The 16,822-nt window shown below is 35.9% G+C and overlaps 1 protein-coding gene across 3 annotated transcripts in view; it reads left to right on the forward strand.

Moving 5' to 3' along the window:
- Positions 1-1,187: 1,187 nt before the first annotated feature.
- Positions 1,188-16,822, forward strand: part of Bug22 (cilia- and flagella-associated protein 20) — a 36,533-nt gene continuing 20,898 nt past the window's right edge. Inside the window, exon 1 of one of the 3 annotated variants that reach the window (XM_089100961.1) lies at positions 1,188-1,320. Coding sequence is in view for 1 of the 3 variants with exons in the window: in XM_089100959.1 (XP_088957085.1) it covers positions 1,541-1,550 (10 nt within the window). In the remaining 2 variants the exon portion in view is untranslated. Of the gene's footprint in view, positions 1,321-1,406; positions 1,551-16,822 lie in introns of those variants that run through there. The other 2 variants (XM_089100960.1, XM_089100959.1) reach the window with 2 other exon arrangements.

Genomic DNA, 16,822 nt, shown 5'->3' on the forward strand with positions numbered 1-16,822 from the left:
TTAGTTCCTATGGAGCAACGTTTCCAGGACACTTGGGTTGAGAAAGATGTTGAAAGCGGTTGAAACCTGTTGAGTTGAAGTATTCAATGCACAACCACCTAAAAAAAATGTGTCAAAATGCTGTAGACGTACGCCTTGTGGCAGCATGGATAGTGATTAATTTAAGCAGTCGGTCTTTTTTTAAGACCACTTTTCGTGACTTGTACCGTCTTTTGATAATATCGATGTTTTTAACAAATGATTTAAAATTTAATGGTTTTTACCCAAGTAAAGGTATGTGTTAGTCATTTAGCTCTTTTTTTCTTCTTCTGTATTCTTGCTTTTTTGAGGAGTTGCAATTCCTTTTATTAATTTTTGTTAAGCCTTGTGACATTAAATAATAATAATAAAAAAAAAAAAAAAAAATCAAAATTTCTTGAAGATTATAGAATTTGATCTTTATTTTTACTTCCCATCCTTACTTTACTCTCTGGTAAGTTAAGCTCGTTATGTCCGCGTTGTCGATATAGAGTGCGCTTGGACCTTGGAATTCAGATGTACTACAGTAAACTTCAAACGTCTTACCTTCTATGGTCACAGCGATTCTGAGCGTGTTGCTATTGAGCTCTAGTTGAGTTTCATGAACTTCTGCCACATAATAGATTCAAGGGCAGTCACTAAACTATGTTGGGAATTTCGCTCCCCCCCCCAAGATTTTTTTCTGTCATTCTTTTTCTGTGTTTTTTTTTCAGGTTTTCACTCTTTTTTAAAAATAAAATTGTCAATTTTTTCAATTATCGGTGCCCATGTCATATAACCCCCCCCTCCCCCAACTCAAAGATTTTGCTCTAGATCCACCCTTGAGTCTCAGTAAGCAATAACTGTAAACTATCTAAGCAGTAAACTATCTACTATGAAGCCTGCACTAACAAAGAAGCAAACTTTCAGCGTTTGGACAATATCAAAACTATCATCAGAAATTTGGTTGACTTGACTGTAGTCAAGTGAACTACTTTAGCTAAAGTCCTGAACAAGATGAACAAGGACTTATAGTATGACCACTATTCGTCAAACTTACACTTGAAAGTGCTTGTTGACTTAGCAGGCATCACATCTTTTGAAAGCTGATTTTATAGCTTGGTTATTTATATAGCTCTGTGGATTTTATATAGTTTGGATTTTATGGCTCTGTAGCTGAAAAAAATGGCATCTGGCTATTGTCTAAAAATGGCATCTTAGCAACGTGATTGTGAGCAATGTGCATGGCAATGTGATTTATCCGACTAAAAGCAATAAAATTTGAATTCTGAATTAGCGGATTTGCTGAACAAGAAAAATTCGGTAGGCCTAGTTTTCTGTTTCTTTTAAGCTGTATAGATAACTACTAGTGGCAAATATGAGACTAAAATGTCAGAAAAATTCGCCAAACAACTGAATATATTATTTTGGTATAGCCTAAATCGATTTTAGGACAAACAAAGGTTGGGGGTGCAAATACATCCCAATGATGTTTAGGCCAATTGAAGGTTGCTGCCCTTGCAGATAAATCCAAACCCCCTCAATGGTTCCAGGTAAACCTATAACCATAGACTATTAAAATCTTATTTTGGTAACACTGTTTTATGGGTGCTTCTTAAAGAAACAGTAGGCTAACATCTTAGACTAGAGGCTGGCTTTTTGCTGTCTTAAAAAGATGTTGAGCTAGGTGATTAAAACTTTCAGGAATAGATCAAGAAGCTTATTAATGGCCTAGGAAGGTGTTTTGTAGGTTCCACTGCCACCCCTCTTCCCTTGAAGAAGTAGCCTAATAATTAAGACCATCAGGCCATTTGAAGGAGACCTTAAAAAATTATGAAAACTGCATCTCAACAATCAAATATGGTAAAGGTCAAGAATTAGACCTGTTCAGTAGTAAAAAATACTAGAAAAAAGGAAGATGTTTTTAGATTGCTAATTTTATGCTCATATTTATAGTTTAGTTTGCATTTTTGACAATTTATTCTCAGACCCACTCTAGTGGTTTCATATAGCCTCAAGCTATATAAAGAGTCTAATCAGAAAATGGTAGAATTCTTACCTACAATATGCAACAAGTATTGATGAATCATAGGCCTATTTCCTTGTTTTTATCTGTTTTTGAATCAGGGTAAAATTCTTGACAAGCTACTTTTTGCTATTTGTTAGGGATTCCACCACACATTGAATATAAAACAGTGTAGTTTATATATAAAGAAAAACTCCATAGCCAAACATAATATATGGAAAAATACTTCAACCCAACTAGGTAGCTAATATTGCTGACAATGTATTTATTAAGTGTTTAAGTTAGCCAACTAGTCAGCTTTTAACAGAGTCCTATACACACTATAGAATTAGCTAATTTGTTGGCTATTAAAATCCTGCTTGTATATAAACTTGAGTTTAAATTAGACAACTAGTCAGCTATCAATACAGTTCTATATATATACTATAGAATTAGCTAACCAGTTGGCTATTGAGGTTCTATATGTAAGCTTAAGTTAGCCAACTAGTCAGCTTTCAACAGAGTTCTATACACACTATAGAATTTGCTAATTTGTTGGCTATTAAAATCCTGCTTGTATATAAACTTGAGTTTAAATTAGACAACTAGTCAGCTATCAATACAGTTCTATATATATATACTATAGAATTAGCTAACTAGTTGGCTATTGAGGTTCTATATGTAAGCTTAAGTTAGCAACTAGGCAGCTATCATTAGATGTCTATATACACCATGGACTTAGCTAACTAGTTGACTATTTTGTTGTCATTTACATACAAGCTTGAATTTAAATTAGCTGGTAAATTTACAGTTTGCAACATAATTTAGCTAGGAAAAAAGCACTTGATGTTTTTTTTGTGCTCTTTCATAAATCAATTATTGCTTTGGCAGGAAATTACATTTTGAGCCCTTTAAGGCATAAAAGGACTCAACACAGCTCATAGTAATAAAAAGTTTAAAAGCACATTTCTAAAAAGGAAAAACTGGTTAGTCAGAAAAAATTGCTATTTGATTTGCCAAATTTTTTATTCAGAAATGGTTATTCTTGTTTTCCTTAGTCTTAATAGTAAAATTTAATTTTGCAAACAAATTTTCAGAATTTTTTAAAAAGTGCTAGAAACCCCTCAAAGATAATGTCAGTTTGTCTGTGATGGCATTTTTGAGGAATTTCAGGCTCAGTTAAAAAAACCAATTTTTCAATTCCATCAGACAGAGATATAAATTTGTTTTTGGAAAGTTAAATAAAAAAGGATAATAGATTTTTAACTAAAACAAGTAAATAATATTTTGAGTTTCTTGCAAACAAAAAACATTTTGATATTCACCAATTATTTTTTGCTGTCTTGAATACCCATTTGACCTAACAAAATCCCTAAAGATTTCAAATACCGTAGCTTGTGTTTTGACTGGAGTTTTATTTTAAGTAATGGCTAAAAGTTTTTTGTCACTGTCTAATTATTAGCTAACAGTTTTTGTTAACATAGCAGAGACAGAATTGTTAGCTAACAATTCCACATTTCAAGAGAATAAAGTACACCCCCCCCCCCAGGAGTGAATGTATTGTTTTTATATCACAATACATGCAACATTAAAAAAGGAACATACCTGAGTATAAAATATTAAGTGCAATGAGTTGATTTACAAAAGGCATTTTAAGTAGTTTCACAATGCCTAGAGGGCAAATGAACCACCAAATGGGACAAATCTGAGTAGCTAAGGTAAAGAATATAGAAAAAATGGCTGTAGAAATGATAAACAAAAGTGAAGAGCATATAAATGCTTGTGAATACTTTTGTCCAGATACATCTGATTAGAAGATAAGCAGCAGAAAGAATCAAAATGAGTCAAAAATAAAACTGAAGAACAAAGAAATGTGCAGTTACAAGACATGTGACAACAAGAAGCAGAATGAGTTAAAAACTAAATTATATTTTTTCTTGAATTGTATTGTTATATAATTCAGTAAAAACCAAGAATGTTCCATGCTTATCCCCCCTGAAATAGCTAAATTCTGATATGAATTCAATTCCTCCTTTACAGATGCTAAAAAGTACACCTCTTATTCTATTGTAATTTCTGAAATAGCTAAATTACACAACAGCTTAATTAATATGTTACTCTTTATTTTTAAGTTACATTTTTGTTTGCAATTCAATCTGATTTGATGTTTCTTGTTGTTGTTGTTTCATGCCTTTTTCTTTAGCTGTTTAGTGTCATTTGTCATCTTGTGTAATTTTACATGTGTTATAGATATTAAAAGTTAAGTCCTCCTTCCTGTTTATCATTCACAGAATCCCACACACTAAACTAACACATTCCTTCATTCCATTGTCACTGTGCTTTGTCTTCTAAACCCAGGTTTTGCTGTGCAATATTTTTTTGAAAAATGTTGCAATGTGATTTTTGCTGTTTCTTATTCCATGCAATTTTCTTTACACATTACAAACTAATTAACAAACTAACACATTAGCACATGCACTCTTATTCAGTAAAATTTGTTATAACTATTCTAAGTATTTTTGATGCCATTCATGTAATCAATTTTGGAAAATTTGACTATCAAAAATAACATTCCAATGGAAAATTTGACTACTTCATGTGTCAAATTGACCTTTGGATTGTCATCAAAATAATCCAATGTGTGAATTCTCTAACATACAAGTTCCCTACACAAAGGTCAGAATGCTTTAGAATAGTAATGACAAGCTATTCACTCACACAGGTCCAACTGGCAACCCTCAGGTTGACTATTGTTTTCTGGGCTAGAAATTGGAAACAAAATTTCCCAAAGTCATAACCTATCTTGATTGTTTTTTTTCACACTGAAAAATATTGGTGCCCTAGCCATCTCAACCTTTCTTTCATTATAGCCCTAGAAAGCAGGATTGAAACACATTTTTTTGTACAGCCTACTGTTTAAAATACAGTCAGTCAGCCAGGTACCTAGAACAATCTGTAGGCAATTTCTCTGGAAAACTGTTGGGGTTCCAACCCTGTTTCTTTTCTTTTCAGATAAATTCCCATTTTCTTTTCTGTAATTATATTTGCCTATAAGATAATTTTTAATTCTAAGTTGAATTCTGGTTGCTAAGCAAAATTCTTTTGCAATAAGTAAACTTTGAACTAAATTCTATTTTGGACTTCCCGGTCTGAGCCATTGAAAGATAAAGTTAAGAAAAAGTAGAATGGATTTTGAATGGGGATTGAGAGGATTGGCTAGGCCAAGCGAAGGTCCACCCCTATGAAAAGTTGTTGTACAGAATGAATTTTTGAGTTAGTCTACTTGAGACCCCATTTGGGGAATTATATTCTTTTTGTTATGTGTGTGACCTTTGGAAAATTACAAGTAAGATATTTTCTACAACAGTGTAGACTAATTTTTCCAGGAACCCAGACAGGGTAGGAACAGAATTACGAGATACCGTCATTATTACATTGACAGGGGGGTTTGTTACCTCCAAGGAGATAGTTAGAGATTTTTAGTGGTAACCCGGGTTGGGTACATCCTTGGCCTTAGAATTTGGCCATTTAGACCGCTCAATAACGGTATCATACCCTGGGGCAGGGTACATTGTAAATTGGGTACTAGCACACCCAATATTTACAGAACTGTTGGGGTAAGCGCGGGCATCCCACTATAATATTTGGCGCCCTCGGGGGCTTTCCCCTCTAGGAAGTGGTGTAGCACCATTTTTGCATCAATAAGGGGTGATACCTGTACCTTACCACACCAACGCTGGTGGCAGTTGTGGCTTACCACTATAATATTGGTGGCAGAAGGAAAGGTCTTATCAGTAAACCTGATAGTAAAAGAATTCCGTGTTTTCGAAGAGACAAGTTGAGTTATCCTACATAATAGCCTATTGTGGTTACATAAAAAAAACACTTGTGAGACAAAGGAGGCTGCATCACCCACGTAAAATTGGCAAATTAAAATGCAACAATTTTTCACGAAAAGATAAAAAGAGACATTGGTAAAAGGATTTTCATTTAGACGGAAGACGTTAAGTAAACCTTGAAGTAATGGCGGACGAACAGAGAATTCAGACAAGATCAGAAAAGGGACAATTGGAAGAATTGGATATGAATTCGAAAAAAACTACCATAGTAAAACAAAAATCGTATACACACACAATTGTATGCAACTCCCGCTGGAAATACCCTAAGAAAAATACCATCAGATAGAACCATATATCACTCAGGGGGTGAAATAGACATTTCTGACACGTGTGAAGGGGAAATATTCAAAACAAAATCAGTAATAGAGCAATCTCCGGTACAAACCGTGGAGGAAGAAAAGAGTTTAAGGCAGATTCAGAAAGACCTATTCCCAGACAGAGAAACCCAGACAAAAGAAACAGTGGCGATAATACATGAAGAAAAATCATCATATGAAAATGTGGGTAAAGCAAAACCAACTCACCCTTCAGATGAGGTACAAAATGTAGGAGAGTTGCAGGTATGAGAAAATATAATTATAGAACGAACAGACTCAGAAAACGAATTAAGAGGATATAAAGACAGAGAATCATAGTAGGCCAAGTAGCATGGGAGTAGTAGAAGCTCAATTTTCAGCAGGAGCTTGCAAAAAAGTACTCAAATAGATGCAACACAACAACTTTTAAATTTCATGGAGAAAGATAGAATAGCCAGAGAACAAAAAGAGGAGAAAGATAGAAAAGAAAGAGAGAGGGATAGAAAAGAAAGAGAAGATAGCTAGAGAGCAGAGAGAAGAGAATATTAGCATAGCCAGACAACAAAGGGAAGAGGCAGATAGAGAAGATAGAAAAGAACTAATGCAAATAATTGCAGGGAGAAATTCCCAAGAGCCTCAGAAATCGTCTACAGTAGAGGTAATGCAGGCAATGAACCTGCGAGCAATGAAATAAAATGATGATGTACATTTATACCTATACAATTTTGAAAAAACGGCAAAATTAAGCGGATGGCCAAGAGAAAACTGGGTGACATCAATACAGCCCCTCCTTAACTATGAAGCACAAACTGCTTTTAAGGCATTACTGATGCACTACTCAAGAGATTTTGAAAGAGTAAAACAAGCCATTTTTGAAAAGTTTCAACTCTCCCCTGAGCACTTTCAAAGGAGGTTTAGAAGCAAAAGAAAACGAGACAACGAAGCTTACAAAGAGTTCGGGTACAAATTAAAGGATATGTGTTTAAAATGGCTAGATTTAGAAAATTATTGAATGTTAGAAGACCCAGAGGGTATAAAGGAAGAATTGACGGAAGTGATAGATAAAACAGTAATGGAGTCACTTTTATAAACTACCCACAGATAATTGAAAATATATTTGAAAGAAAAGAGACCCAAACCATGCGACGAAATGGCGGAAATTGCAAATAAGTGGAACGAAATCAGAAAGGAAGTTGAGGACACGGACATATTTTTAATATAGAGAGTATAACAAAAATAGGCACTATAACACAGCGCAAGGAGAATTAACTTGCTATGACTGTGGTACTACGGGGCATTTTGCAAGAAACTGCCCCAGTAAAGATGATCTAAAACCACATAAAACGACAGCCTGGGCTATGACCCATAATAAGGAACAAAATTACGCATGTGCAGAATCGCATAAAATATACGGAAAATTAAACGTGGAATTAGTTAAAATGGCAATTGATTCTTGCAGTGACCAAACCTATGTGCAAACTGACCTAATTCATAGAACGGAGATAGACCATAAAAATAAAATTACAACATTATGTTATTATGGAGACAAGCACGCACGCCCGTCTGCTTGGGTCAGAATAGAAATTGCAAAGAACAACGGTACAATCCAAAGAAAAACGATAAAAGTAGGCTTAGTACCTACGCTATCAGTGGATGTATTAGAAGGAGGAGACTTTGGGGATATTTGAAATCTCCTATCGTTAAAAGCGACCTCTCTAACAGTGGGAAAACTACAAAATTACACTAAGACGGAAAAATATACAACTTCGTTGACTACAGGGGAGGTGGACTAGCCCATAAAACAAATTGGGAGGCTGTACCGCCCTGTCGGAAAATCGAAATGCTTGATACTCTTGTTCGAAATGTTGATAATCCACAAAAATGGGATACAGAAGTAAGAAGGCCACATAATAGTGAAAATAAGACTCGCAAAAATGATTTTTCGGTAAAATTTCCAGAAAATGGAAAACTTCAGAACGCTTTTAACGAGTGTGAGACACCAAAAATATTTGCCAGAATGAAGCACTGATTGTACCAGAGAAAAAGAAGACGAAATTTATTGTGCACGCTTTTCCTCGGAAAGTTCAAGAAATTTTAGTACACTATAAAAAACCAAATGTCGGATTTCAGTTCCCATTTGATAACGAACTATTTGTTTTGGTGGTAAAAGTAAAGAAAACTAAAAGAGAGAAAAAAGATATTAAATAGAACTACAATAAAAAAAGGCAGTCAAAGATGGTGGACACTGGAGTCCAAACCCAATTTAATGATGATTTATTATTTTGCGCGAATGACAAAATTGTAAAAAGTAGAGATGAAAAGAGAAGTGCAAAAAAGAGACAAAATTTGAAGATTCAGCCTTGCGTGGCGAGAAACAAAAAGTTGGATGGGCTGTGCATAGCTAACATACATAAAATGAATAATATGGTGAAAAATAAAAAGTTGGATGGGATTTGCCTAGCTAAAATAAATAATAGGGGGGGGGGACAAAGAGATCCAAGACCCAGGGGGAATAAAATAACATGATTAAAAAATAAAGATAAATGACCTACAATAAGTTGGGGACAAGTTGGGAGATATTGACTGTCGAGTCAGATTGGAAAAACTTGGGAAGGAATCTGAGATTAGTGCTATCAACTCAAAAGAGATGTCGATTCTTTACGAGGGGGAGGAATCCCTTGGGGAAGATCCCCTGCGGGAAGTTGCGAAATATAGCCCTTTTCCTCAATGCACAACTGGCAGACAAGTTGTGATCCCTTTACCGAGGTTTTGCCTCTCTGATCTGGAGTCCTTGGTGGATACTCGCTCCCAGGTGCTTCATATTTCACCCAAACCTTTGTCCAGTAACCCTATCCATAGTTGTTATTCTTCATGGGAATCAACAATTATTTCCCGCAAACCATATTCAGTATCTAAGTTTCATCTTCAATTAGCATCAACGCATATTCTTCATTTGATTATCCCAGGGGAAAGAACCCAGAGTAAACTGATTAGTGATTCGCTCAAACTTTTAGCTGACTTCCCTATACTCTTATCGTTTTCACAGGCCTTTGCATTTTTGGCCTTAGATTATTTGAAATTATGCCAAGGGGCAAGTTACGTTTTAATTGAGATGTGGTGTTTTCTCCACCGATGGAAATTAAGAGGCTATTTAAGCTAATTTTTCACGATGGCTGGCATCATCCAGAAACTGATTCTCTGCTCCTCTCAAATGTAAATTTCGTGAGAGCAAGAAAATTTTTATTTTGCTGTGCAAGATTAAGTTCCACAAATCTCATGGATTCTTCCTTCTTTGAAATCCCAAGCTTGATGAATCGAGCTGTATAGACAATAGCTTTGACTGGTTGGACACAAAAACGGAATGGCAATGGAACAAAGCCAAGTGGATGGTCTAGTCGTGAAGCCATAAGCCAATGGTTAGCTGCAGTGGAGATGTACAAAAGGAGGGAGAACAGAAGATAGACAAGTTTGGTGATTTTGAAGTTGCAGACCAGCGTGGCGCATGGGTGGTCATTTATCTTACGGGGGAGGTGTTGGGGTTCCACCCCTGTTTCTTTTCTTTTAAAAACAAATGACCCATTTTCTTTTCTGTAATTATATTTGCCTATTAGATAATTTTTAATCCTAAGTTGAATTCTGGTTGCTAAGCTAGATTCTTTTCCAATAAGTAAGCTTAGAAGTTAATTCTATTTGGGACTTCCGGGTCTGAGCCATTGAAAGATAAAGTTAAGAAAAAGGTAGAATGGATTTTGAATGGGGATTGAGAGGATTGGCTAGGCCAAGTGAAGGTCCACCCCTATGAAAAGATGTTGTACAGAATGAATTTTTGGGTTAGCCTACATTGGGACCCTATTTGGGGAACTCTATTCTTTTTGTTATGTGTGTGACCTTTGGAAGATTACAAGTAAGATATTTTCTACAACAGTGTAGACTAATTTTTCCAGAACCCAGACAGGGTAGGATAAGAGTTACAAGATACCGTCATTATTATATTGACAGGAGGGTTCATTACCTCCAAGGAGATAGTTAGAGATTTTTTTAGTGGTGACCCGGGTTCGGTACACCCTTGGCCTTAAAATTTGGCCATTAGACCACGCGATCACGTTACCATACCCTGGGGCAGGGTATATTGTAAATTGGGTACTAACACACCCGATATTTACAGAACCTTTGGGGTGGTGCGGGCATCCCACTATAATATTTGGCGCCGCCGGGGGCTTTTCCCTCTAGTAAATGGTGTAGCACCATTTTTGCACAAATAAGGGGTGACACCCGTACCTTACCACACCAATACTGGTGGCAGTTGTGGCTTACCAGTATAATAAAAACATATAGCAAATCTTCTTCCACTTTTTGGAGTGCCCATGCTTCAAAGCCATATTTGACCACTGCTATGACTGTAGCTTCTAATATTCTATACTTGGTTTGCAGTCTTATCTTCCTATTCTTCTTAACTTTTTTAACTGTGAAAAAACACACGAACAAAAATTAAATAAACACTCAATGCAAACAAACATACAATAGATATTAATGTAAATTAATAAATAAATCTTAAAACGAGTGAAACTTAAATTGAATATGCAAATCAAGCTTCAAACAAACAAAAATCACTACAAGCAAGAGTTTGGGTATGACCTCCTTCTCTCACTGTATAAGCCTAAAACCTACTGCGTCATTAGCGCTTTACTGAAAACCAGTTTTATACCAAATATTTTCTTTTGTACTTAATATTGAAAATAAAAATTAAAATTATAGTAACATTTTGAATTTATGAGCTTTCAGTAATTAATATCATCATACATCATATATTCACGTTAGTTTATTAGCTCTTTTTAAAGTTGTTAAAGACGAATATAGTTTCACTACAAACAGGTGTTTGGATACTGCCTCCTTTCCTAACTGTAAATAAAAACCAAAAGCCTACTGCGTCATTGGCGCTTAACTGAAAACGAATTATATTACAAATATTTTCTTTTCAAGTTCTTACAGCATTGAAAATAAAAACAAAATTAGAGTGAAATAAAATCTTGATCTGGTGGATCTTTCAACAACTAATATCATTATGAATCAAATATTCAATTTGATGTTATTTGTAGTTTCCAAGACTGTTCAAAACACATACAGTTTTCAGTAAAGCGCCAATGACGCAGTAGGTTTTAGACTTTTACAGTGAGAGAAGGAGGTCATACCTAAACTCTTGTTTGTAGGGATTTTTGTTCGTTTCAAGCTTGATTTGCATATTCAATTTAAGTTTCACTCGTTTTAAGATTTATTTATTAATTTACATTAATACCTATTGTATGTTTGTTTGCGTTAATTGTTTATATACTTTCTGTTCGTTTTAAGTTTTAGTTGTAATTCAATAGCAAAATATTTTCTTTTGATTTAAGCTTGATTTTCAGATTCAATCTAATCATTAGTCGTTTTAAGATCTATTTATTAATTTATGTTAATACTTGCTGTGTGTTTTTGCTATGATTGTTTATTTAATTTCTGTTTGTATTGGGTTTCATTTATTCTTTAATAGTAATATCTGGTCGTGAGTTTGAATTTGAAAAGGTATTTGTATCTGTAGAGCTGAAGTTTAAAATAATCTTTACTTTTTTTTGAAAAACTTATTTCTTGGAAAGTTTTTTTTTAATTAATTTTGTTTGTTTTTGATTGCAAAAAATTCTAAGTATTTAAAAACTCCTTATTTTAAAATCAAACTTAAAAAAAATCAAATATTTATCAAAGTATCAGAACTGTTATCAAAGTAACAATATCAAAGTGAAAAAATGGGCTTGTATCAACCTCAGAGTTTTCATTATCTGATGTTTGAACTATTTTTAACAAAATTGCTGTCTCAAAATTTTTATCGGATGGGTTTGGGGAAAAAGGACATGTGGGGACTAATTAAGCTTTGGTCTTCTTTGACTATTTAAAAGTTAACTGGAACTTTCTATTTTCAATCAAATGAGCCCTCTCATTTGATTGAATGATAACATATCTGTTCTCATTGAACTTCAGAGATATGAGAACATATCTCTGAAGTTTATACGAGTATCCCTTCTATAAGAAACATATATATCCTCTGAGTATAAATTACAACGCCTGTCCCTGGGCCCTGGGGAGTTTTGTCGACCCTGTAGTTTTAATATCTGATGGTTAAACTGTTTTTAACAAAATGGTCACCTCCAATTTTTATCAGATGGGTTTATCTATCCGATACACCCAAAGGCGTGGAGTGCGGGAGGGGCTAGTTGCCGTCGGATCTTTTTTCACTCTGAGAAAATGAACTACAACTTTTAGTTTCCATTCAAATGAACCCTCTCTGAAGTTTATACGAGCATCCCTTTCATAAGAACCAAGTACGGCCCCAGGACATAGCTTACAATACCTGCCCTCCAGGCCCTGGGGGGTTGTGTCGACACTAGAGTTTTTGTTATCAGCCTTTGAACTATTTTGAATAAATGGCTCTCAAAGTTCTTATCGGATTGGTTTGAGGAAAATAGGGCGTGGAGAGGGGAGCTAGTTGCCCTCTGATCTCTTTTGACTCTTAAAAAGTGAACGAGAACTTTCAATTTCCAATCATATGAGCCCTCCAAAGTTTATACGAGCATACCTTCCATAAGAACCATATATACCCCCAGAGCAATACTTACAACGTCTTCCTTGGGCCCTGGGGGGGGGTGTCGACACAGGAGTTTTTCTTTCCTGACCTTTGAACTATTTTTAACGAATTGGCTATACGTAAAGGAGTTTTTGTTATGTGATCTTTGAACTATTTTTAACAAAAGGGCTACCTTAAATCTTTCATCATATATATTTGGGGGAAATCAAAGTGGGGGGGGCATTTCCTTTGCGTTACTATTTGCTCTTAAATACGGCACTACTACTCTATATTGACATTAGCATCAGCCCCCGTTGAAGTTTATGTGATGATCTCTTCTATATGATTTGCATCTGGGAAAAAAAAAATGGAGTGTGGGGGGAGGATATCTGCCCTCCAACATTTTTGATTCTTAAAAAGTGAATTACAACTTTCAATTTCCTATCAAATGAGCCCTCTAGGAAGCTTATACGAGCATCCCTTCCACAACAACCATATATGCCCCCAGGGCATAGCTTACAACACCTACCCCCGGCCCCTGGGGGGCTGTGTCAACACCGGAGTTTTTTGTTATCAGAACTTTGAACTATTTTTAACAAAATGTCTATCTCAAAATTTTTATCTGATGCATTTAGGGCGTGGAGGAGGGGGGGGGAGGCTAGTTGCCCTCCGATCTCTTTTGACTCTTAAAAAGTGAACAATAACTTTCAATTTCCAATCAAATAAGCCCTCTCTGAAGTTTATGCGAGCATCCCTTCCATAAAAACTATATATGCCCCTAGAGCATTACTCATAACCCCTGCCTCCAGGCCCTGGCGGGTTCTGTCGACACAGGAATTTTCTTATCTGACCTTTGAACTGTTTTTAATGAAATGGCTATAATAAAATTTTTATCGGATGGGCTTGTGGAAAAAACGGTGTGTGTGTGTGGGGGGGCTAGTTGCCCTCGGATATCTTTTGAATCTTAATAGTTGAACTAGAACTTTCAATTTCCTATCAAATGAGCTCCCTCTGAAGTTTATACGAGCATCCCTTTCATAAGAACCATATACGCCCCCAGGACAAGGCTTACAACGCCTAACCCCCGGGTTCTGGGGAGTTTTTGTTATCTAATTTTTGAACAATTTCCAAAAAACTGGTTATCTCAAAATTTGTAGCGGTTGGGTTTTGGGCAAAAGAGCGTGGAGGGGGGCTAGTTGCCCTTAACTCTCTTGAATCTTAAAAAGTGAACTAGAACTTTCAATTTCCAATCAAAAGAGCCCTCTATGAAGTTTATACAATCATTCCTTTCATAAGAACCATACAGGCCCTTAGGGCATAACGTAGAACGCCTTCCCCTGGGCCCTGGGGGATTGTATTGACACCGGATTTTTTCTTATCCAACCTATAAGCTATTTTTAGCAAAATTTCTATCTCAAAATTTTCATCAGATGGGTTTGGAAAAAGAAAGCGTGGTGGGGGCTAGCTGCCCTCAGATCTCTTTTGACTATTAAAAAGTGAGCTCAAACTGAATTTCCAATCAAATGAGCCCTCTCTGAAGTTTATACGAGCATCCCTTTCATACGATCCATATATGCCCCAAGGCATAACTTACAACGCCTGCCCCCGGGCCCTGGAGGGTTGTGATGATACCTGAGTTATCTGACTTTTGGGAAATTTTTACTTAATGGCTGTCTCAAAATTTTTATAGGATGCATTTGGGGAAAAAGGGGCGTGGGGGTGCTAGTTGCCCTCCAATCTCTTTTGAATCTAAAAACCTGAGCTAGAACTCTCAATTTCCAACCAAATAAGCCCGCTCTGAAGTTTTTACGAGCATACCTTCAATAAGAACCATATAGTCCCCCAGGGCATAACTTACAACGACTGCCCATGGGCCCTGGGGGGCTGTGTCTACACCAGAATTTTCGTTATATGTTCTTTGAACTATTTTAAAAAAAAGCTATCTCAAAATTCTCATCAGATAGATTTTAGGAAAAAAAGGCGTGGAGGGGGGGGGGGGGGCTAGATGCCAACCACAATATTTTGACTGTTAAAAATTGAACAAGAACGTTCAATTTCCAATCAAGGGAGCCCTCTTTGAATTTAATACGAGCATCCCCTCCATAAGACCCATATATGCCCCCAGGGCATAACTTACAACGCCTGCCCCCGGGCCCTAGGGGGTTGTGTCGACACCGGAGTTTTTGTTATATGATTTTTGAACTATCATGGTTGCAGCGGCAGCTGCAAGCTAGTAAAGAGCGAACCACAGTCCATAGTAATCAAAAATTGAAAAACATGTTTTCAAAAAAACTGTCTAGTGAGAAAAAATCGCCATTTGACACTGAATCAGGAATGGTAAATATTGTTTCGGTTAATGTTAGAAGTAAATTTTTATTGTGAGAAGCCATTTATGGTGATTTAGAAAGAGAACCAGAAACTCCTTGAAAATAGCGTCAAATTAAAATAAAAAATGACTCTCTGAAATCAGTATAGTTGAAAACCTTTTGTAGAAGAATAAAAACTCCTCGCCCTCAAAACCAAGGACATTTACTTTATTGCATGAGTAGCACTGCTCTGTCTCCCTTTTTTTTCTTTTTTTTTCCAGGGCTAGCGATTTACCAGAACATCATAGAGTGATGCTTAATGGCTCATTAGAAATTTGTTTCTAACATCTACGTGCTTTTTATAAATTCCACTATCTGCAAGTGTCATATGGCACAAAAATGGCACATTTTGTGCCATTTCTCAAGGGGTGGGGCTAGCGGGCTACAAAAACATCGTGTACAGATGTTTAATAGCTCACATTAAAGCTATTTCTCATATCTACGTTTTCTTTATGAATTCCACCACCTGCAACTGCCAAATTGCACTAAAAAAGGTACTATTGATGCCATGTCTGAAGTGGAAAAGCTAGGGGCTAGTGGGCTGCCAGAACTTCTTAGAGAGATGTTTAATGGTTGATTTGAAAGCTATTGCTCACATCGACGTGATTTTAATCAGTTTTGTCATCCGTAAGTGTCAAATAGCACAAAAAATGGTACCTTTTGTGCCACTTCTTAAGTTTAAAAGCTTCGAAGTATAAAACGGTACCATTGTAATAAATATGGTCAAAACCCTTAATTGGAGGTTTACAAGGGACCCTCACCGTATAATCCCCCTCCCAGTCCCCTTAGTAAGTCTCATTAGTCCGTTGGAAGAATTCACTTTTTAAATTCACTCTTTAAAATTTAGGAATAGTAACTATTATTTTGGTTCGTCTTAGAAGTAAAAGTTTATTGCGAAAAGAAATTTATGGTGATTTCGAAAAAGAGCCTGAAACCCCTTGAAAATGGCGTCAAATCGAAATAAAAAGTGCACCATTGGAACCAGCATGGTCGAAGAGGCTTTTGTAGGATAATTACAGTCCCCCACCTTGAACACTAAGGAAAATGACTTTTTTGCATGGGTAGCACTGATCTGTCTCCCTTTTTTTCCTTTTTTTCCAGGGCCAGCAGTTAATCAGAACATCTCACATCATAGAGACGTGCATTAAGGGTCGTGGCAGAGCTGTTTACCGCATGCATATGCTGTCAAACGTGTTATTTTTACATAAAGGTTAATCTGGAATTTATTAGCAACTGAAATGGACCGCTATTTTGTGTTTTTTTTAATAGTTAGCTGGCTGCATGATTTACTTAATTGAATCATGAATCTACGCGCTATATCGTGAAAAATCACTCAATTTAGGTAAAAATCACTAGTTTTAGAACAAAAATCACTAGCTAGAAAAAAAAATCACTATTCAACATAAAAAACACTATAGATAGGGGTAAATCACTAGGGGTGGCATGCCTGCTTCTCCAGCAAATTACTCTCATTTGAACATTGGTGGTATATAATTATATATATCCAACAGTTTGAATAATATTGTGTTTGAAATTTTTTATCGTCAGACAAAGAAAGGGCAATTTTGTATGGCATCAGTGGCTGCCTTAGTAAATATGATCAAATATTTTAATCGAACAAGCTATCAATATAAATATTTTCCATTCACAATCTGAGGAAAATAATA

This window comes from Artemia sp. Qi Xiang Cuo, chromosome 15 (genome assembly GCF_049724085.1).
Source record: "Artemia sp. Qi Xiang Cuo chromosome 15, ASM4972408v1, whole genome shotgun sequence".
In the NCBI taxonomy this organism is placed as follows: Eukaryota; Metazoa; Arthropoda; class Branchiopoda; order Anostraca; family Artemiidae; genus Artemia; species Artemia sp. Qi Xiang Cuo.